Below are 23,192 nucleotides of genomic sequence, written 5' to 3'. Positions count from 1 at the left end.
ATGTACAATGCAACATAGAATTCTGTACCAAGACAGTTTATAGTCTGGTGAGGAACATCAGTTAGCTCGTGATACCACTGTGCCGAATGGATAAGTGTCCTAAGAGAGGCTTTAATACACACATAGTTAAGTCACAGATTGAAATGCCTGTCTGAGAAGAACTGTTTGTAACTGGGATTTCCTTTATCGTGGTAAAATATACATACATAATATTTATCATTTTGACCATTCATAAATGCTCAATTCAGTGGCATTAAGTACATTCACAGTGTTGTGTAACAATTTTCATTATCTATACCAAAAACATTTTCATTATCCCCAACAAAAACTCTGTGCCCATTAAATAATAATTTTCCCTTTCTTCCTCCCATCAGCCCCAGGTAGAATATTCTTCTTTCTGTCTCTGAAGGTACCTAAGTACCTCATATAAATCAAATTATACAATATTTGTCCTTCCGTGTCTGACTTATTTCATTAAGCATAATGCATTTATGAGTGCATTTTTAAGGTCCATCCATGTTATAGCATTTATCAAAATTTCATGCCTTTTTATGGCTGAATAATATCCCTTGGTATGTGTGTACCACATTTTGTTTATCCCTGTCATTGGATACTTGGGTTGTTTCCACCTTTTGGCTATCGTAAATGATACTACTATGAAAATTGGTGTACAAATATATCAGTTCCAATTCCCGCTTTCAATTCTTTTGGACATATAGTTAGGAGTGGGATTGCTGGGCTATACGGTATTTCTATGTTCAGCCTTTTGAGAAACCACCAAACTGTTTTCCACAGTGGCTGTACCATCTTACATTTTCTTCAACAATGCATGAGGGTTTCAGTTTTTCTACATCCTTGCCAATACTTATTTTTCTTTTCTTTTTAAATTATAGCCATCCTAGTGGGTGTAAATGGAATTATCTTGCTCGGCCAGGTGCGGTGGCTCATGCCTGTAATCCCAGCACTTTGGGAGGCCAAGGCGGGCGGATCACAAGGTCAGGAGATCAAGACCATCCTGGCTAACACGGTGAAACCCCGTCTCTACTAAAAATACAACAAATTAGCTGGGCGTGGTGGTGGGCACCTGTAGTCCCAGCTACTCTGGAGGCTGAGGCAGGAGAATGGCGTGAACCTGGGAGGCAGAGCTTGCAGTGAGCAGAGATGGCGCCACGGCACTCCAGCCTGGGTGAGAGTGCAAGACTGCGTCTCAAAAAGAAAAAGAAAAAAAAATTAGCTGGGTGTGGTGGTGCGTGCCTGTAATCCCAGCTACTTGGGAGGCTGACTTTAGCTAATTTAAGCAAACAAAGGATTTATTGGAAGGTAACTAAGGCTCATGGAATGGAGAGTTTAACAACAGGGCTCAGGAAGGAAAGATACAGGGCAGCTAAGGGATCTTAGCAATAGGAACTTATGTATAGTCTCTTTGGGGTGACCCAACTTTACTATTTTATTTATTTATTTTTTAGAAATGAGGTCTTGCTGTATTGGCCAGGTTGATCTTTAATTCTTGGCCTCAAGCAGTCCTCCCGCCATGGCCTTCCAAAGTGCTAGGATTACAGGCATGAGCCACTGTGCCCTGCCAAGGGTGATCCAACTGTAGCTTCCTTTTATATTTGGTTGTTTGTACTCTCAGAAGCAAGAGTCAGATTAGCTAAGCTTCAGCTATGTGCCCATCTCTGTGATGAGAGGACAGCATTCTAGGATCAACAGCCTGCCAACTCGTGGAAATGGGGAAGAGTAGGTCCTGAACATAAGGAAGAAATGCAGAGAGAGAAACCTCAGTGTCACAGTACTTCTAAGATCTACTGACCCGTTGAGGCAGATGATGGAGGCAACCTGACCAATCCATGGAATAGCCTTTGGGTGTTTCTCTTGGCCATAGAATCTTGAACGCCCTGGCCTGTGACCATTGCCAACCCATTGTAACCATATATATCTGACATTCTTCCTTGAAACCTCTCTGGTTTCTCCATGTTCATTCTTAAGTACGGTTGGTAAGACAAAGACTTTTGACTATTAAAATAAATGAGGGGAGAAAACTTTTTGACCTTTGCATATGGCTTTTCCTTTAATATAGATAATAATAATTACCTTTTCATATTTCTGATTTATCTGTTCATGAGAAAGATTTGCTCTGGGATGCTATTACATCTACTTGGTCAGACCCTTGCTTCATCCTGTTATTTTTTTATTTTGATATAGACATAATACTGTGCATTTGACCTTGTCGAATCTCATCTTCTTTTTAAGGACAGTTTTTCTAAATTTAAAAAGAGTCTATTTTACTCTTGCTTTCCAAAGTGCAGAAATGAGCAATTTTAGCTTTGTGCTTGTGTGATTCTTCCATTTCTCATATGACTCATCAGAAGCAGAAAGGTGTGATCGCTTAGAAAAGACAGTAGATTGGGGCCGGGCTTGGTGGCTCACGCCTGCAATCCCAGCACTTTGGGAGGCCGAGGCGGGCGGATCACAAGGTCAGGAGATCGAGACCATCCTGGCTAACACGGTGAAACCCCGTCTCTACTAAAAATACAAAAAATTAGCCGGGCATGGTGGTAGGCGCCTGTAGTCCCAGCTACTCAGGAGGCTGAGGCAGGAGAATGGCATGAACCCTGGAGGCGGAGCTTGCAGTGAGCCGAGATGGTGCCACTGCACTCCAGCCTGGGTGACAGAGCGAGACTCCGTCTCAAAAAAAAGAAAAGACAGTAGATTTAGAGACTGACCATCTGAGTTAAAAGTCCCAGCACTGTCACTTACAAACAGGATGTGATTTGACTACAAGTGACTTAACGTTTTTGTTTTTGTTTTTGTTTTTTGAGACAGAGTCTTGCTCAGTTGCCAGGCTGGAGTGCAGTGGCACAATCTTGGCTCACTGCAACTTCTGCGTCTCGGGTTCAATGGTTCCCCTGCCTCAGCCTCCTGAGTAGCTGGGACTACAGGTGTGCGCCACTATGCCCAGCTAATTTTTTGTATTTTAGTAGACATGGGGTTTCACTATGTTGGCCAGGCTGGTCTCGAACTCCCGACCTCAGGTTATTGGCCCGCCTCAGCCTCCCAGAGTGCTGAGATTACAGGCATGAGCCACCGCACCTGGCCACTTAACAGTTTTGAGCTTCTGTTTCCTTGTTTATAGAATCAGGACAACAATAGCATTTTGGCTGTGAGCTCCTCGAGGGCAGGGTTGTGGTTGTGAGGCGCAAATAAGATAATAAAATGAAAATATCATTAAATGCATTGTGTAATCATTGTTACGACCATGACTGTCATCATTATTATCAGTACGGATTTTAGATAGTCCCCAGGATTATTTCCTTTAGGACTCCGCACCATCAGTGCTGTTGTTGAAACTGCGACTCTTTCAAGCCAGGTGTTGGCTTCTCTAATGAGTATGCATGAGACTTGTCATGTGGAATACTACAAAAAGCTTCCAGAAACCAAAGTAGATTATAGCTATAATGTTCCCCTTATTCAAATGCCCTAAAAGAGACGAAAGTTAAATTGCCATGGTAGTTTGATCATCCCAGAACCGTAGTGTACCTCATCAGCTCCTTTTGAAGACGATTGTGGACTTAATATTATGTGTTCTCATGTTTTCTCAGCTGGACAAATGACTAGAATTTCTGAGGACATACATCTCTTCTCTCTTGGCTATTTTCCAAGCCTGAGGGAAGGACTCCTGTACTTCGTGACTGTATAGAAATTAGGGCTGCTGGTTCTGCAATTCTGTCTGCCAACCATGTCCCTTGTTTTTCAGCACATTATCAGGCTATGCAGTCTTGAACATGTAGATCCCAAGCAGCAAAACTAGAATTTTCAAAATAAATAAGAAAGGGGTTTGTATTATTATTACTATGTTGTAGAGACAGGACCTCACTTTTTTGTCCAGGCTAGTCTTAAACTCCTGGCCTCAAGTGATCCACCTGCCTTGGCCTCGCAAAGCATGGGGATTATACACGTAAGCCACCTTGCCCAGCCAATAAGGGAATATTTTTAAACAGCATGTCATCATAGCAAGCTTCCCTTGTACATTAAAAGTTTGAAATGTTTAAAATGGATTTTAAAATGGACCTCCTCATGCTGGGTTTAGGTTGGCCTTTCATCGCAACGGGAACATACTCTATTTAAATGTTCACATTATTTTCTAAAAAGAGAAAAATTGTCTTTCATTTAAAATATTTTTCTTTTTATTCTTGGTATTAACAACTTTTTCTGGAACTGCTCAATATGCATGCGCGCGTGAGCGCGCACACACACAGTTTTGTTTGTATTTTGTCATCATTGCTAAAAGACCCTCAATAGATCTTTCAGTCGTAATGCATGTGAGTTAACAGGTAGACTTTTTTATTTGGTCTCTCCATGTCCCCCATCTCTCTTGTCTATCTACTCTTACTCTGTTTCTAAGTATCTCCCAAAATATTCCACAGTGGGCTAATTTCTAACCTGAACTTTAAATAGGCTAGCTGATGTTCAGTGCACATCAGCCTGTTGCTGCACAATGACTGTAGAACATGGTGTTGGCACTGCAAAGCATTGGTGGTGGCATTACTGTCTACTACAGCAAACTAAAACATGACCTACAATCTTGTGTTGCATTGTTGCCTTATGATGAATTTGATATAGTCCTTAGGCTTCAGCCAGCAACTCTAGCTGTCCTTTGTCATTCATTCATTCCAGCAAATTCTTAGTCTGCTACTGTTAGCAACTTTGCTTCAAGCCAGTAACCTTAAAGCTTATTCTCACCTTCATGCTCATCAGTGTTTTCCATACCAACTTTCTTCTGTTTTCCCATTCCCCCACCATAATTACACCCACTCTCAACCTCAGGTTTTCCCAGGAGTGGAGCTTGGCTCTACTAGGGATATCTGATGTATTAGTAACCGGCCACTGATGACCCATCTGGTGGCTGTCTCTAGCTGCCACTGGAACTGGAATCTCTGAGTTGTGTTTACCCAAGACCACATTAGCATTTCTTAGTTCTGCCTCTGCAGATAGCCTGAGCTGTGGGGCACAGGAAGGGGCAGCTACATTCCTTCCAGTGTCTGTTCCAACACAGGTAGGCAATGGAGTTGGATTGCTCTGTATTCTTATCTTGACCCCACTATTTCCTAGCTATCTAGCTTTAACTTTCCCAAACATCAGATTCCTCTTCTCTGAAGTGGAGACAGTAACAGTTCCTGTCTCTTAGAGTCCTTGGGAAGGTTTAAGTGGGCTAATGTGTAAAGTTGTAGCACAGTTATTGGCACTTGGTAAATAATGAATGATGGGACCCGTCTCCAGACTTGAATCACTTTGGGGCACCTGTAGACGGGGGAGAGGGCAGACTTAGTAGAGAAAATATGTGTGCTAAGTCTTAGAGGATAAGGAGTTAGCATCCCTTCCATCAGTGGATAAAGAAGAGAAGGATTCCTGGCAGCAGTATGACTAAGAAATAGATGACAGCATGATGTATCTGTGCACATACTTTACTGACTGCAGGGTGAAGTAAGGTGGTGAGGCAAGAGGAGGGGAGGCAAAAAAGATGGCCAAGAGCAGATCACTAGAAGCCTTGTAGAGTCCATGGAGGAGTTAAAACTTGATCTCCCATCAGTCCCTGTATCCACATAGTCTGGTTCCTCTGTTAAGCAGTCACATAAATATCTTTAAGGCAGCAACAGTGAAAAGGGGAAAGAGAGCAGCGAATTGGCCTCAAATGAACTGGCATCTCTTTAAAGCTAATATTCCTCCTTGAGAATGCTACTTTAATTAAACATGTGCCCTGCAAGATTCATTATTGCCTTACTTGTGTTCCCTGTTGGTTGTCTCATTCATTAATCTGCTGATTAGTAACCCTGAACTCTTGCATCCCTTCCTTTTTTTTTTGCATTCCCTTTTTAATATACTATGCTGTTTCCCCTGGGACATAAACTCCAGGACCCGTCCCTGGCCTGCTCGTGTTTGTTTTCTTTGCCCCTTGTGCCTGCCTCTGCTATAACATTTGTAGTATGTGTTAAGTAATCCTTAAGGTAACATTTTTATTATGTCATAAAAAGTGCATGGCAAATATATTATAACTCATGGACTTTGTTTAAAAATGAACGGATAATTTATTGAGTGTGTTACATGAGCCTCACTCCCCTCCCCATTTCAGCCGAGACCTGCTGCTCATTTAGCCGAGCCTCCTATTGAGTGCTCCCTCCCTGTGACATGCTGGGAAAGCAGGCCTATGGTTGGCTAGAGGTGACATCATAGTTTATGTACTCAATAAAAATTTAATTAAGTCATTACAGGAATTGCAGTCATCATTTAACCCTCTGATTTCTTCTGTTTAGTTTATTATTAAACATTCAGTAATACCAGTCACTGAATCCTGGTGGCTTATAAAATATCTGCATGAATTTTAATGGCTTAAATAAATGGGAAAATATGAGTAACTGATATAAAAGGAACCTTTTCCTTGTGGTGTTTTATGTATGGGTTTTTATGAAAAGCAAAGCATTATGGAAAGGATGAGTTTAATAAGAGAACGGCCCAACACTATCTGGGAGGAGTTTCTCTTCTGCTGGGTCAGCTGTGTAGTCATGGGCAAGAGTGCTCCATATAGAATGATCTGGCAGTGGAGAGGCGGGGAACCTGCACACCAGCAACCAAAAACTTAAATGAGGGAATAAAATCCAACAGGGATTCACCAGAGTGAATATCCTGCTCCCCTTGGCTGCTGGACTAGCTAGAAGGGCCCCGCCGAGTGAGTCCGGTAGTTGAGGAAGGTGCTGTCACTTGCCCTCACCTGTTGCCTGCAGATCACGTGTCTGTACTGATCTCACTTCCACCCTCTTCCAGGAAGGCCCCTTTTCATGATCTAATCCAGCCTGGGTGATGATATCTGAAAAGCATTTCTAGCTGTGGCAGCTTGCCATTGTCTCAGCTAGAGGTGAAGGGAGAGGCAGCTTACAGGTCACTGGAGTTAGAATATAGGACCAGGAAGTCAAGGAGCCTTGCTAGTAAGGAACTCTACTCTTGCACTCCGTTTTTCCTGGGCAGTAGCCAACCAGAATGCAGGTGTATCCCAAGAGGAGAAAATGTGTTTGTATGTTTGTGGGCCTTGCTGGAAAGCAAGAACTGAGGTTTGCAGATGAATGTGTTGATGATCTCTGGAAATGCCCTGTAGATGGTAAAGTAGGAAAAGCACTTACCCAGAAATCAGGTTCTAATCCTGGCTCTGATACTAACTTGATGTGTGATCTTGAATAAGTCTCTTCTTTCTGGGTTTCAGTTCACCCTTTCCTCAAGGGTATTGAGCTAGGTAATCTCTGAGGGCCCTTCCTGCTCCAAAGCTTAATGGTGTGATACATGACATAAACTAGCTCTGCTAGGCAGGTTCAGTGAATGTTTTCCTCTGAGAGATGCTCCTGCCTTACTGTTTGACACCTCTGATATCATCCGTTTGTGGCTGCGATTATTCCTAACAAAATTAGGAGAACAACTCATGTGGGAGTAGGGAGAGCCTCCAAGTATGGGTATCAGGAGGTCTGAGTTGTAGTCTCATCCTCACATGACAGAAGGAATGCACTCTAGCTCTGGCCTATTTCTTGACTCTTCCCTTTATCCCAGCCCTTTCTGGAAGATGGGACAGTAGAAGTTTGGCAGTATATGTTTCTGAAATTCCAGAAACACAGAAGGTATTCAACAGGGGGAAAGAAAGGCGAAGAAGAAGAAAATCCCCCAAAACACCAGTTGGATAGAACATGCTATGCATGGCGTAGTACACAGGCCCTTGTAAAAATTCAGTTACCAGCAAGCCTGTCTTAGCCCCTGCTCTGGGTTAGGCTCTGGACCAGATGATGGGGGTGCCGAGATTAATCAGACATGGTTCCTATGACCCTTGAGTAGCTCCCAGACTAATGGGAGAGACAGGTGCATAAGCAGCTCTAAACCACGTGTGTACCCAGGCAGAAAATATGCCCAGAGAGCTGTGAGAACACCAAGGATGGATGGCTAATGTGGCCCTGGTTGAAGGTGTGTGGGATAGGTCATGGTTTGCACTCCTAGTTACATCCAGTCTACATTTTCCAGCCTTGAGCTTCACAATCCTTTCATTTTTGAAAATTATCCATGGCTGTAAAGCATTGGAACTGGTTTTGGTTTTATGTAAACAAACCAGAAGTTATTACTTATAATTCCTTACATTTGCAGAGCATTCTGCAGTTTACCAAGGCTTTCAACATACATACATTATTAAATTAATGAATGAATGCATGCTAACTCACGTGCTCTTCCAAATAGCCCTGTGTGTAGGAAAGGGGCCAGGTGCAGTGGCTCACGCCTGTAATCCCAGCATTTTGGGAGGTCGAGGCGGGCTGATTGCCTGAGGTCAGGAGTTCGAGACCAGCCTGGCCAACATGGTGAAACCCCATCTCTACTAAAAATACAAAAAAATTAGCCAGGCGTGGTGGCAGGTGCCTGTAATCCCAGCTGCTCGGGAGGCTGAGGCAGGAGAATCGCCTGAACCCGGGAGGCGGAGATTGCAGTGAGCTGAGATCATGCCACTGCACTACAGCCTGGCCAAGAGAGCGAGACTCTGTCTCAAAAAAAAAAGGAAATGGGCCGGGCGCGGTGGCTCATGCCTGTAATCCCAGCACTTTAGGAGGCCGAGGCGGGTGGATCACGAGGTCAGGAGATCGAGACCATCCTGGCTAACACGGTGAAACCCCGTCTCTACTAAAAATAGAAAAAATTAGCTGGGCATGGTGGCGGGCACCTGTAGTCCCAGCTACTTGGGAGGCTGAGGCAGGAGAATGGTGTGAACCCGGGAGGCGGAGGTTGCCATGAGCCAAGATCACACCACTGCTCTCCAGCCTGGGTGACAGAGCGAGACTCTGTCTCAAAAAAGAAAAAGGAAATGGACTCAGGTTGACTTGCTTAAGATAACATCCTGTGTACATAGCAAAACTATCACTTGAACCCAGGTTTTCTGAGTCTAAATCCAGATCACCCATTCTACATTTCTTCCGAGACTAGTTATGAGCCACAGGATAAAATCACTCAGTCTTTGATTTGTGACCCAAAGTAAAATTATCCTCCCAGAAGCAGAACCCTGGCAGACTGTAAGGAGTGTGGGCTCTGGATTCAGACTGACCTGGATGCTGATCTCAGCTTTATCATGAATTTGCTGTGTGACACAAGGCATCACTTCACCAGTCTGAGTCTCTCACACAGTCACTTACAGTCTGAGTGACTGTAACACATCTACCTCCCAGCCCATGACAGGTGCCTTGGTAAATGAGATGACTGTGGGCATGGTCACCGTCAGAGTTGTTAAGCACAAATCTTGTTCTCCACATAAAGTTCCAAATGCCTTTTTGGCTGTTTCCAAAACCATCAGTTCAGATAGTCAGAGTCCTTACTCTGTGCTATACATTGCACTGGCTTTCTGCTGGGATCCTGAAGAGGAATAAAACGTGGACCCTGCCTTACAGCGTGTTACTGTCTGGAGGTCAGAGTTGTACCCTATTGAAGGCATTCAGCGAACTGCACTCTGGGCCCTGAAGATCCTCCAGGCCAGGCTGTTCCCCAAGAGGAGAGAGAGGAGTTCTACTGGGCTCTCAACCATCTCACCAGAATTGCATTTCTAAAACAGTCTCTGAGATTTTGTTTGTTTGAGACAGGCTCTCGTTCTGTTGCCCAGGCTGGAGTGCAGTGGCGCGATCCTGGCTCACTGCAGCCTCGGCCTCCCAGGCTCAAGTGATGCACCTCAGCCTCCCAAGTAGCTGGGACTACAGTCATGCACCACTATGCCAGGCCAATTTTTGTATTTTTTTGTAGGGATGGGGTTTCGCCATGTTGCCCAGGCTGGTCTCAAACTCCTGGGCTCAAGCGATCTGCCTGCCTTGGCCTCCCAAAGTGCTGGGATTACAGGCATGAACCACCGACCGCCCAGCCAAAATGATCTCTTAACTTTAACATTCTTCTTGCTTCAGAGTTGCCCCTGCTTTGTTCTTCCCTCCTTTCCATGGCCTCAGAGGCCCCCCTTTTCCCTCAGCATGTCTCTCAGAGTCCTGCCTCTCTCCCTCCTCTTCCCACCTCTGACCACTTCCTTCTCTTTGTTTTTTCATCACGACAAACTCTTTTGAGTGGCCCTTAAGATGTCTCCTAACCTAGTCTCAACATAACTTTCTTGTGATCCTGCCCATTCACCCTCCCTGACACCCTCCCTGCGCCATTTTCTTTCCAGCGTCTGCACCTTTGCACACCTTGCTCTGTCTAGAATGCTCTCTCTCCCTCTTTCCCCTCACTCTCCTCTGTCAAACTCCTCCTCCTCCAAGGTTCACTTAAATGTTACCTCCTAGAGAGCCCTTACCAGCTCCCTCAAGCAGGTAAAACTAAAACCCATTTATCACTCAGTATGTTTAGAATAGGATTTGAGGCAACATGTTGCAGTGTAATTATTTTTTATATGCCTATTTTCCTACATTGGACTGTGCTCCTCCAATCAAGAAACTGTTTCTTATACTTGGTTCATAGGATCTAGCACAAAACTAAACATGTGGTTGGGGCTCAGTTCATTAAGCTGACTTGTGTAATTTGAGATCAAAACCTAAAAGAATTTGGCAAATTGGGGAGAATCCTGACACGTCAGGGAATTGAGAATGGACTGGCAGCTTGACTTGTTAGTGGCCGTCTCTCTGTTCTACTAAGAGTCTGTGACAGCTAAGAGTCAAAGATCATACTTTTTGGGTTTTTTTCTTTCTTTCAAACTTTTGTTTTTGCCATTTGTTTCTGTAGGTTAATCCCTATATCCTGAAGAAGAACATGATCCTCATGACAAATCATTTCTATGCAGCGATCTTGGGATATGATGAGGTAAGATTGTTTGCCAAGGCTTAGGCAGGACAGTGGCCTCCCCCAGCAAAGGCTTTTGATGAGAGCCTCTGAGGGAAGCCGCAGGAACCATTGTTACTGGCTACCACCATGGCGTAGTATTTATTTCTTCATATTCATCAACTGGGCAGCGAGAATGAATGTGCTGAGCATGTTTGGGAAACATGCCACATGTTTGGGAAAGAAAGCAGTATATAATATGGTCAAACCATTCAACTAGTCAGCATTTGTTGAGTGGCTGCTGGGTGCTGGATGGAGGGACAGAGGCAAATGAGACACTGTCTTAGCCCCATGTGCTCCCAGAGAGAGGAGGATATTCATGTAAACAGCATGGTCTGCCAGGCAAAGTATACACTTTTTTTTTTTTTGCTTTAATTATGAAAGCAATACATATTCATTTTGAAAGTTTGTAAAACTGGCTGGGCGCAGTGGCTCCCAGCACTTTGGGAGGCTGAGGTGGGCAGATCACTTGAGGTCAGGAGTTTGAGACCAGCCTGGCCAACATGGTGAAACCCCGTGTCACTAAAAATGCAAAACTTAGCCGGGTATGGTGGTGGGTGCCTGTAATCCCAGCTACTCTAGAGGCTGAGGCAGGTGAATCGCTTGAACCTGGGAGACGGAGGTTGCAGTGAGCCGAGATCATGCCTCTGCACTCTAGCCTGGGTGACAGAGTGAGACTCCGTCTCAAAAAAAGATAAATAAATAAAAATAAAAGTTTGTAAAGCTGTACATAAGTGGTTGAAATAGAAATCAGAAGACCTGGCCAGGCATAGTGGCTCACATCTGTAATCCCAGCACCTTGGGAGGCTGAGGCGGGTGGATCAGCTGAGGTCAGGAGTTTGAGATCAGCCTGACCAACATGGTGAAACCCCGTCTCTACTACAGATACAAAAATTAGCCAGGCATGGTGGCATGCGCCTGTAATCCCACCTGCTTGGGAAGGTGAGGCATGAGAGTCGGAGTCTCTTGAACCTGGGAGGCGGAGACTGCAGTGAGCTGAGATTGTGCCACTGCACTCCAGCCTGGGCAACAGAGTGAGACTTGGTCTCAAAAAAAACGAAATTAGAAGACCTATTTCCTACCCTGCTCCAGACAAAAACTTAATTTCTAGTTTATTGGATGTCCTTCCAAATGTTGTCTGTGCATAGACAAGCACCTTTGTCTTTTCCTTCTTTATGCAACTGGAGTTACACTAGACACACGATTCTGCAACTTGCTTTTTTCACTGAAGTATGTATCTTGGGTGTCCTTCCACATCAGGACATTTGGCTCTATCTCATCTTTTTTTTTTTTTTTTTTTTTTTTTAGACGGAGTCTTGCTCTGTCACCCAGGCTGGAGTGCACTGGCGCGATCTCTGCTTACCGCAAGCTCCACCTCCCGGGTTCACGCCATTCTCCTGCCTCAGCCTCCCGAGTAGCTGGGACTACAGGTGCCCACCACCACACCCAGCTAATTTTTTGTATTTTTAGTAGAGACAGGGTTTCACTGTGTCAGCCAGGATGGTCTCGATCTCCTGACCTTGTGATCCGCCCACCTCGGCCTCCCAAAGTGCTGGGATTACAGGCGTGAGCCACCACGCCTGGCCTTATCTTTTTAAAAAAATTGTAAAATATACATATCATAAAATGTACCATTTTAACTATTTTTAAGTGTACAGTTCAGTAGCATAAAGTACATTCCCATTGCTTTGCACCGTCACCACCATTCATCTCCAGAGCTTTTCCATCTTCCAAACTGAAACTCTGTCCCTATTGAACAATAATTATTCCCTCCTTCCCTCATATCCCCTAGCAACCACCATTCATTTGACTTTATGTCTCTATGAATTTGACTACTGTAGATAATTCATATAAGTAGAATCACACAATTTTTGACCTTTTGTGACTGACTTATTTCACTTAACATAATGCCCTCGAGGTTCATCTATCTCATCTTTTTTCTCCCCAACATTTATTGTGGAGATTTCAAGCATGTAGAAAGAATGGTGTAATGGACACCTGATATTTTAAACTAACCATATGCTTTTATACTGATTTTGTGGTTACCTCCAGATTTAATGCAAGGATGACCCCTCCTGGGAAGCGGTTCCTGAACTTCCTGTGACTCAGCTCATTCCATCCTCCCTGCACTCTCACAGTGCTTACTACATTCACATTATCTGTCACCTTGGCTGGGTGGGGATTTCTTTTTGGGTAGTGCAATGCCTACTGTGTTTGCATTTCTGTGGCCTGGCATAGTGCTTGGCATGTGGTAGTCAAAGAGTAAGAAATGCATAAAAGGACAAAAGTAAAGAAACTGGAATTCAGTTTCTTAACTTTTGTTAAAATAGGGTCTCCTGATTCCTGTTCTACTGGATATCCTGAATTACAAGGGAGCATTTACATTGCATACTATACACATCATTAACTTAACATGAGCTTTCGGGGGTTATGGGTTGGGAATTGAGAATTATTGCTCAAGTGTACATATCAATTATAAAAGTGGACGAATTGTCATTGTAGAAGCCTTACAATATGGAAAAGGATGAGGCTTAGGAGTGAAGAACTACACCTCTCTGTGAGCCTTTGTTTATGGTCTTTATTGCAGGTGGCTCTATTGGCTCAGTCGATCCTTTCATCAGTATTAATAAAAATGTACCGAATTGTGTTTGTTTCTGGTCCCCCATCCAGTCCATTCTGGCAGATCCATTTTACCCAACTGTGCCTGACCACAGGAGTCACCTGGGGTGCTTTTAAAATCTAAATCTTTATCACCTCTCTGAAGATTACAATTCAGTAGGAGTGCTGCCTGGTGGTTCAACAAGTCACCCGAAGGTGACTTTTAAGAGCAGGAAATTTTGGGGAAATATACTAATTACCTGGGACACTTTTTAGAAATATCAGTGTCTGGGCCCTGTCCCCCAAAGATTCTGATTTAATTGATGGAGGTGGACATCTGTAGTTGTAAAAGTTCCCAGGTGATTTTAATGTGCAATTCTAGAAGTTTTTCCTGTATTTTAATGTGCATGTGAGTCACCTAGAGGACCTAGGTACAATTCAGATTCTGACTCAGCAAGTCTGGGGTGGGGCCTGAGATTCTGCATTGCTAACAGCTGCACGTGATGGGGGTGCAGCCATTTTGCAGACCACACTTGGAGTCACAAGGTGCTAGAGCTATTCGATACTAAACACATGCAGCTATTTTAATTTAAATTAATTAAACAAAATGGAAAATTCAGATCCTCAGGTACTCAGTTACTATGTGTGACTACCATCTTGGACAGTGCAGATACAGAACAGTTCCATAGTCACAAAAAGTTCTATTGGACAGCGCTGTTCTACAGCAACCTTTTCCTAGAATCTTGCTTGGATTGTTTCCCCTCCCTGGACGCTTTGGGAACCTCCCTGTTTTCTATGACATTAGGTCCAAATTGCTCCCTGAACTTCCAGGCCTTCTGTGAACTGTTGCCATTGCTATGTGCCCTATCTGCCTTTATATTTCTTGTGCTCTCTGTTAGGCCGTTTGCCTTACTGCCCTATAGACATGCTGTGCCTGACTGAGACTCTACCTAACAATGAGGGGTTGAGGGCAGTAGCTGAGTCTTGGTCAGCTTTAGGGTCTGGTTCAGGGCCTGGTGTACCTTGTAGGCACTCCCTCTGTAAATGTTTTGAATATTTTCTCTTGCTTAGAATAATCTGCAGCTGGCCAGGCACAGTGGCTCATGCCTGTAATCCCAGCGCTTTGGGAGGCCGAGGTGGGTAGATCACGAGGCCAAGAGTTCGAGACCAGCCTGACCAACATGGTGAAACCCTGTCTCTACTGAAAAAAAAAAAAAAAAAAATTAGCCCGGCATGGTGGTGGGCGCCTGTAGTCCCAGCTACTCGGGAGGCTGAGGCAGGAGAATGGCATGAACCCAGGAGGTGGAGCTTGCAGTGAGCTGAGATCACGCCACTGCACTCCAGCCTGGGTGACAGAGCGAGACTCCCTCTCAAAAAAAAAAAAAAAATCTGCAGCTTTCCAAATCTTCCCATTTTTTTTTTTTTTTTTTTTTGAGACGGAGTCTCACTCTGTTGCCAGGCTGGAGTGCAGTGGCACAATCTCAGCTTACTGCAACCTCCACCTCCCGGGTTTAAGGGATTCTCCTGCCTCAGCCTCCTGAGTAGCTGGGACTAGAGGCAGGCGCCACCATGCCTAACTAATTTTTTTTGTATTTTTCGTAGAGACGGGGTTTCACCACATTGCCCAGGATGGTCTCGATCTCTTGACCTCGTGATCCGCCCACCTCGGCCTCCCAAAGTGCTGGGATTACAGGCGTGAGCCACCACACCCAGCTAAATCCTCCCAATTCTTAAAGGCCTACTTCTTCAGAAAGGTTTCCCTGACCTTTCTGGATCGCTTGTGTTTTTACTGTGAATTTCCACACCCATCCATCTATTCATTATCCATTTAACAGGTAGCTTTTGAGTGTCTACCATGTGTGATACATGGGAATATATTGGTGAATAAAACAAACACGGTCTGGCTCTTTCCCACTAGAGCTTACCTTCTAATTGAGAGACATAGTAAACAAGTAGCAGATAAACAAGCAGTAAATATCTAACTACAGTAGAGTGCAGTGAGAGAGAACAACAGGGGGAATGACTTGATGTGGACCAGGAAGATCTCTCTGAGGAGTTGTCATAAAAGCTAAGACTGTAGAACAAGGAGGCAGCCATGTAGAGTGTAGCTGAGTCTCACTGTGCAGCTTGGCATGTGTTCATTCTCCGGGATTTTACTCTGTGCTGCTGTTAGAAGTGCACTGATCTTGTCCCTTCAGCTAGATTGCAAGTTCCCTGAGAGCTCAGACCATATTGCTGTGACTCTTGTGTTCCTAGCATCATGCTGAGCACATAGTGATGTCAAATCAATCTTCACTGAGTGGAACTCTGCCACTCTAAACCCTTAATCAGAACTAGAACCCTCCAAAGCCGAAACAATCCCCTTGGCTTCCTCTCAGTTACTCTAGACCTAGGTGTCTTAATTTCTGAAGGATGCTTCATTGTGTTGCGAGGGAAAACAAGTAGGCACCCGATTAGATTGGGGGGAAATTACGCTGTGCCCTCATGTTTGGTTCCCAGGACCCTTCTTCCATTTCTGCTTTCTTAGTTTGAAATGTGCACCCTCAGATTAGTCTCTCATTTGTTTTCACTGCCTTACACTAGCAGTGTGGTGGGAAGAAGGCTGAAGTTGTGTTCATTGATTTATTCAGCTATTCTTTTTTTTCTTCCTAAGACAGGGTCTCACTCTGTTGCCCAGGCTGGAGTGCAGCAGTGTGATCACAGCTCACTGTATCCTCAACCTCCCCAGGCCCAGGTGATCATCCTACCTCATCCTCCCGAGTAGCTGGGACTACACTTGTGTGCCACCATGCCTGGCTAATTTTTATATTTTTTTGTGGAAACAGTTTCGCCATGTTGTCCAGGCTGGTCTTGAACTCCTGGGCTCAAGTGATCCACCGAGCTTGGACTCCCAAAGTGCTGGGTATTCAGCCATTCTGATTGCTCTCCCACTCTATGCCAGGTTCTGTATTCTGACTAGAGTGGGTCAGTCATCATCCCCCACCTCATCAGTGCATGCTGGTTCTAGTTCAGCCATCAGTTAGCTAGCCTCTAAGCCTCAGTTTACTTATCTTTCAAATGGGGATATAGGCCAGGTGCAGTGGCTCACGCCTGTAATCCCAGCACTTGGGAGGCCGAAGCAGGCAGATCACTTGAGGTCAGGAGTTCGAGACCACCCTGGCCAACGTGGTGAAACCCTGTCTCTACTAAAAATACAAAAAATTAGCCGGGTGTGGTGGCGCATGCCCATAGTCCCAGCTACTTGGGAGGCTGAGGCAAGAGAATCACTTGAACTTGGGAGGCAGAGGTTGCATTGAGCCAAGATCATGCCACTGCACTTCAGCCTGGGTGACAGAGTGAGACTTCATCTCAAAACAAAACAAAACAAAACAAAGCAAATGGGAATATAATATCTGTTCTACTTGGAAAACATAATCATCAGGAGCTAGGTGTGTGAGGGAACCCTAGCAGTCTGAAACAGTTGGGTTGTTCTCACTATTAGTGGGTCCTGAGTCATCCTTTTCCTTCTGATGGCTCAGGAATTCCTGATTATGAATTTGCCCCTTCCCAGCCATCTCACCCACTGCTAACGTTGCCTGTTTTCCCATCCTGGGCTCTGCCCATTCTCCAGGTCCCCATAACACCCGCTCCCAATCCCATTCCTTTCTGCACAGCACATGTGGGTTGCTGCCAGCAGCGCTCTGGCATGTGCCCAGGCACAGCAGACACAGGCACGCTGTTGTGCTAGCAAATCGTTTGCAGAAGGGTGATGTGCCTGAGCTTGTCCTCTGCTCCTGTCCCCATGTGCCAGAAAAAGCCAGTTTTCCTGACTCAGCCATTGTGCCAGGACAGTCCTAAGCTGTGGAACCGTAAGGAGGGTTTATCAGCGAGCATTTGGAACAGGTGGAATGTTTTTCTACCAAACTGTCAGCACCCCATACTGGACATGGCCCTTGTTGGCAGCAGGCCTGGAGCCAGACCTCACATACCACAATGCCCAAGAGGACAGACCACAGTAAAATGTCGAATAAAGTGAGCCTGGGTCTTTGGGTAATGTTTACCACTTACAGAGCCATTCATGGCCAGTATCTCCTAATTCTCACAGCAACTCTGTGGGATAGGTATTATTAGGCTTGTTTGACTCATGAAAAACTGAGGCTCAGGAATGGCTAATAGCTTCTTAAAGGCCGCATGGCCATCAAGTGACACAGCTGGCATTTGAGCTCTGTGCTCTGGCTCTCAGACCCCACTGTTGTGACTGTATCCCAGCCGTCTGCCAAAGCATGCTCCTAATCTTTGTATCCAACAGATTACACTTAACAAATAGTTCAAGAATGCTGTAAGTAGAGCAGGTAACTTCATCTGTTTTGAAGAAGTAGAAGATTGAGACTTTGGTTTAGTCAGCTGCCACCATCACTGATCTTGGCAGAGGTGGAATTAGGACTTGATCTCCCTTCTAACTCCAAGTCAGCACATCGATTCCACACACTACCTTGGCACCTGGACAGAGCAACTTCTCAGGGCCTGTTCCATCAGCCACCTTCACCCCAGGAAGCAAGACTCTCAGCCCTCCCTCCTCTAGAGGTCCAAGCTAGAAAATGTCCTTAGCTGGTGGCTGGGGCTCTTATTTTGCTCTGTAATCTTTAAGCTTCCCAACAGAAGTCTCCTCTGCCAAAAGAGGCAGCGTTAGGCACACACACACATGCAAGCTCTGAGCCTGGCCCTCTGTGGCCCCAGCAATCCTGCTGAACATCCTGTTCCCCTATTTAGGGAGAGGCTGGGCCCAGAGTTGGGTAACAGTGAAGACAAGGTAGCTGGCTCCCTTCCCCCAAGGACCAGTTGCCTTGCCTTGGTCCTTGGACCAAGCAAGAAGGCACAGTCCATGCCCACCTCCATTCCTGGGAGAAACATACATTCACAATATTCCCAGCCCGTGCCCTGTGGACAGCAGGGGGAGCATTGCTGCTACTGTTTCTCTTCTCAGCCTCTCAAGTGTTGCCTGGGCCAGGCGCAGTACGGAGTACTGCCTGAGTCCCAGCTCTGCATCACCTAACTGGTGGCTTGGCCCCTCTGGACCGGCTGTTCTCCCTCTGTATGTAATAAAATGAAGGGATTGGGCCAGATGCCCTTGTAAGACCCCTTCCACCTCTACTGTGTGACTGCCCCATTTTCCTCTTGTGCGTGGAGGGCCCTTCTGAGCCGATTCCATGGTTGCTAGCATGTTCATAGTATCCCCACCGTCTGTGTCCTGGCTCTGTGGATCCCTCAGGAGACCATTGCTGTGCTGTGTGTTCCAGGGGATCCTTTCAGATGATCATGGGCTGGCCGCTGCCCTCTGGAGAACCTTCTTCAACCGGAAATGTGAAGACCCTCGACATCTTGAATTGCTGGTAGAGTATGTGAGGAAACAGGTGAGCGACCCTTTCCCTCCCATCCCAAGTCCTGGCAACAGTGGGTCTTCCTCTTGGGCTTTCAGGGGATCATGAGAGGTGGAGTTACCAAGGACCAGCCTTGAGAGAATTCTGACCAGATCACATCAGCACTAGACGCTGAAGAAGGAGCGCCTTCTGTGTGTCCAACCATGAACTGGGCCAGGGAGCAGGAAATGGGAAGAGAGAGAGAAAGAGGCATCGAGTAGTCTCCTGCCCTCAGGAACTTTGAGTCATTCATTCACTGTGCACCTCATTGCCTACTGTGCGCCCAGTGCTATGCTAGCAGCTGGGCCCACAGAGTCCTGGCAGATATGAGCACGTGGTGTAGTAGCAGCTGCCCACTGTGGACCCCTTCTCTACCCACTTGGATTTGTTTCCTGCTCCTGACTTCCAGCAAAACTGGGCAGCAGGCAGCATTTCACAGACAGCCTCTTCCTGCTAGATGCTCTCCACGGTCAAGTAGAGTTCCCCCACTTCAGTTTCTCACCCCTCTGGCTCCCCAGGGCTCCCCGACATCACAGCTTCTAGGAGAAAGCTCCGCAGTGGGGGCTGCTTACCCACATAGCTGTCCTCAAGCCCTGGGGAATTAATTCCTTGACCTCCCTGCCCTCAGATCCTGTATTGATGGGAAACTCATACTTGATAGATGAGTGAGCTGACTGGCAGCGAAGAGGACATAGAGGCTCTTCCAGGGCCTCCCAGTGAGTCAGCCTGCACAGCTGCCCTAGGGCCCCAAGCTGTGTGATTCATGTGGCCACTGAGGCCTCAGCTGCCTCAGACAGCTCAGGCTGTGCCATGAGTCACACCTTTGCTTCATGGCCTGGCCCCTGGAGCTGAAGGGGTGTCACCCCACAGTTACTCTCTTGTTCACTTGTATCCATGGTCTTCAACAACCAGGAAAGGCAAGGCTGGACTTCAGCTCTTGAGAAGACAGGGCCAATAGGACTAGCTTGTTAACTGCTGGAAAAACCACATACTGGGGCTCTGCAGACCCACAGGGTAGAGAATCCCAGGAGCCAGGACTTCTGTTTGACCACTCTTCAAATCTGCTAGAGCCAGGGAGAGGGCACGGCATGGCCAGAGGGCCCCACTCACAGAGAATTCTGATACTCTATTGACTGGACTCACCCTCAGACGGGAGTAGCAATTCGCAAAGCAAATGCTGTGTTTTCTGAGAGACCTGCCCAACATTTCCATCTGCCATGGTGGGCTTGTGCCAGAAGCCCCAACAAGACACACTGGGACTTCTCCGAGGGCCCTCTAGGAAGGGGCTGCCACAACCATTGTCCCTACAAGAGGTCCCATGTGGCCCCAGTGAGAGGCAGTGGAAAAACAGTGAAGGGGTTCTTGGGAAAGCAGGGAGCTTTGGTGGGGACCCAGTTCTATCAGCAAACCTTTTGAGCACCTGCTGTTCCGTGTACTCTTGGGAAAGCAACGATTAATAAGACCCAGTCCTGCCCTCGAGGAGCCAGCTCATGGTTTGGTGAGGAAGCCCAGGCACACGGCTAACCCTGGAGTAAGCCAGCCTGTTATGTGATACAGGGAGGGCAGAGTGCTGAAGGCCGGGAAAGGAAGAGCAGGAGCTGGGCCTTGAGCAGACTGCTTGGTGTGGCCGATGGCCCAAGAGCCAAGCAGAGGTTCTGTTGAGATTTTCAACCCAGGAGGTGGGCAGAGGGGTGGCACTGGGGGCAGAAATGGAGTCACTGTAAGGGAGGAGTGGGCTTTAGGGAAGAGATGGCAGGGCAGGTGGGAATCCAGAGCTAAGACACGTGCGAGAGGCTGGGGTTGAGTTCAAGCGTCAGCAGCTGGAAGCGGAAGCAACCAGAGTGGTGGATTCTTGGAAGGGGGAATGACCTAAAGCCTAAGATGAAGTCTCCTGGCCCTGCAGCAGTGGCTTCTCTGGATGATGACCATTTTAATGGCAGAGCTGTCTGCCCCTACTGTCCTAGAGAGGTGATACTGGGGCCCACTGACCAGGGGCCCACTAGAGGACAACAGAGGCATACATATGTTTAAAGCGTGAGTGCCTAGCACTGCATATATGCATATTGTTGAATCTCTTCATGTCTCCTATGAGGTACCTGTTTCTATCCCCTCTCTCAAAACAAGGGAACTTAAATCTCAGAGAGGGGAAGCTGCCACCCTGTGTAGCAGCACTGGGAAGGGACAGAATCAGGACTCTCACCCAGCAGTGCTGGGGTGGACAGCATGGCTGTGTGCGCTGCAAGCCCTGACTTCCTGACCTGCAGGAGCTGTCTAGGGAGGGCGTGTAGGGGAGAAGTGTCCTTGGGATGTGTGTGTCTGTCTCCATTCAGAGGTGTGATAGGGAATTCCCTAACTGCCCCCGCCACCCAGCTCCCCAGTGACTGCTTTCTCTGAACCACCTTGGTGAAATTATCTAGGAGATCAGAGACGGCTTGGCCTGGGACGGCTTGGCCTGGGACCTGGGATGGTCAGAAGCCCCCCTCATGCCCCGTCCCCTTCCTTCCTCTCCTCTGGGAGGCTGGTTCCTGACGCTGGCTCCTCACCTCTGCCCTGCCTCTGTCGCTTCCTCCTTCCCACTCCCCTGGTTGCAGATACAGTACCTGGACTCCATGAACGGGGAGGATCTGCTTCTGACAGGGGAGGTGAGCTGGCGCCCTCTAGTGGAGAAGAATCCTCAGAGCATCCTGAAGCCCCATTCCCCCACTTACAACGACGAGGGACTTTGATGGGCTGGGCCCTCCGCACGGCCGGCCAGCTGGCTTCGAGGAACCTCCAGGAGAGAAGTGCCTGTTGGTCCAGGACCCTGCAGAAAGTGGCCTGAACTGACCTCTGAACAGCATCTGTCAAATACCTGGCCCCATTTGTGTTGAGTTTCCTCTTAGTGTGCCCAGGAGTCTGATCTGCTGGGGTACAGGGCTGGGAGAACCCCTAGCTCTCCCGGGGTGTCCTCTCCCTTAAGGGAAGCCCCGAGTGAGAGTCCCCCAGCACACACTCCCCAACCCCCTCCAGCAACTACATGTGACTGACAGCTTTTCCCAAAGGCCAAGGAAGGGATGGTGTAGGTTCAAAAGGGAAACCCCCCAGTGGCCTAGGAGCAGATTGTAATGCTGCCGAGTCGGGTCGGTGACCACGCGTTGTCCCTCGGCTTTCGGCAATGGGGTTGAGTTGGCCATTAAAAGAAACAGAGACTTCTCTCTGCCATGGCCTTTCTTTATTCCAGGGACTTAGAAACTTGCCTGAGATGGTGGACGCGGTAGTGAGGGCACCGCGCAGCTCAGTTAGAGACGGAGAAAGGGAAGAGGCTGGGATGGTCTCTGCTGCTCTTGCCTCTAGTTCATGGAGATGTGTCTCTGTTCAGGCCAAGGTACAGCCAGCCAGGCCCCTCGTCTGGGACCCAGGAGGCCTCTGATGACCAAGGGCTTTCACATCCTAAGTCATTTGGAAGGAGGCCTTGAGAACAAAGTCACCTTTGTCACTCCCAGTGAACTGAATGAGGAACATGCTGTCTCCTGTCTTGGCCTCCCCTTTCATGAGATATTGGGGAGAAGAGAACATTCCTCCTGGCTTAGTTGTAGCAGACCCAGACCTGTGCCCAGCTTTGGTCCCCCTTCCCAACTTCTGAAGCACGTGCTGCAGAGCCACCTTGGTCTGAGCACCTGAGGACCAGCCCCTCCTCCCTCAGTGCGGGTCATCTCTTGGGGGATTTTCTTAAAGTGAAGAAAGGGGGTGGGGAACCATATTGCCCCTCCCTCCCCCATCAAACTTCCTTCATTTAACTTGCTATAAAATGAGTCATATAAAGAAACTCTATATGGGTGAGGTATATCCCACTTCTGTGAAAACATTACAAATCAAACCGCCTTCTCTCAGTTTATTTAAGATGCTTTTGTTGCGAGCGGAGCTCTAGAGTGAAGCCTCCTGTGTGTGTGTGAGATAATAACACCTTGTAACTCATTACAGCTGGGCACTATTTACATAAACCAGAGCTGAGCCAGGCAGGAATTTGCTGATTAATTTATTTTTAATGGAGTGAAGTATACCATGCACCAAAATAAACTTTACTGTGTGTACCTAACTGCTCCTGGAATGGATGGAAAAATTAATGGAACAGATTTTGGCTCCCAACTCTACACATTAATTCATATATTAAAGTTATTTGAGCGTTAACCCATTTGCTGCCCAGGGTAGCTCCCCAGCCACAGATCCCAGCCCATGGCACCAGTTCAGCTACCGGGCTTGCTTTAGAATCCTGGAAGCTCAGATTTGGAAGGAACTTGAAAGGTCATTTGGTCCAGCCCTGGTCCGGAACCTGACTCCCCTTCTTAGCATCCCAGTCAGCCAGTG

General features: G+C 46.9%; 1 protein-coding gene across 3 annotated transcripts in view; it reads left to right on the top strand.

Annotated features, from left to right (window-relative positions):
* UQCC1 (ubiquinol-cytochrome c reductase complex assembly factor 1) overlaps nucleotides 1-22,923 on the top strand; it is a 109,462-nt gene extending 86,539 nt beyond the window's left edge. For all 3 annotated transcript variants that reach the window (XM_055373390.1, XM_055373392.2, XM_055373391.2), the window contains 3 exons: nucleotides 10,759-10,836; nucleotides 18,729-18,842; nucleotides 21,440-22,923. In XM_055373390.1, coding sequence (XP_055229365.1) covers nucleotides 10,759-10,836; nucleotides 18,729-18,842; nucleotides 21,440-21,574 — 327 coding nt within the window. In that variant the 3' untranslated portion in view covers nucleotides 21,575-22,923. The remainder of the gene's footprint in view (nucleotides 1-10,758; nucleotides 10,837-18,728; nucleotides 18,843-21,439) is intronic.
* The last annotated feature ends 269 nt before the right edge of the window (nucleotides 22,924-23,192 follow it).

The sequence above is a fragment of the Gorilla gorilla genome, chromosome 21 (assembly GCF_029281585.2).
Source record: "Gorilla gorilla gorilla isolate KB3781 chromosome 21, NHGRI_mGorGor1-v2.1_pri, whole genome shotgun sequence".
Classification (NCBI taxonomy): domain Eukaryota; kingdom Metazoa; phylum Chordata; class Mammalia; order Primates; family Hominidae; genus Gorilla; species Gorilla gorilla.
Note: the sequence above shows the minus strand (reverse complement) of the source record. Positions and strands in the feature narration are given on the sequence as shown.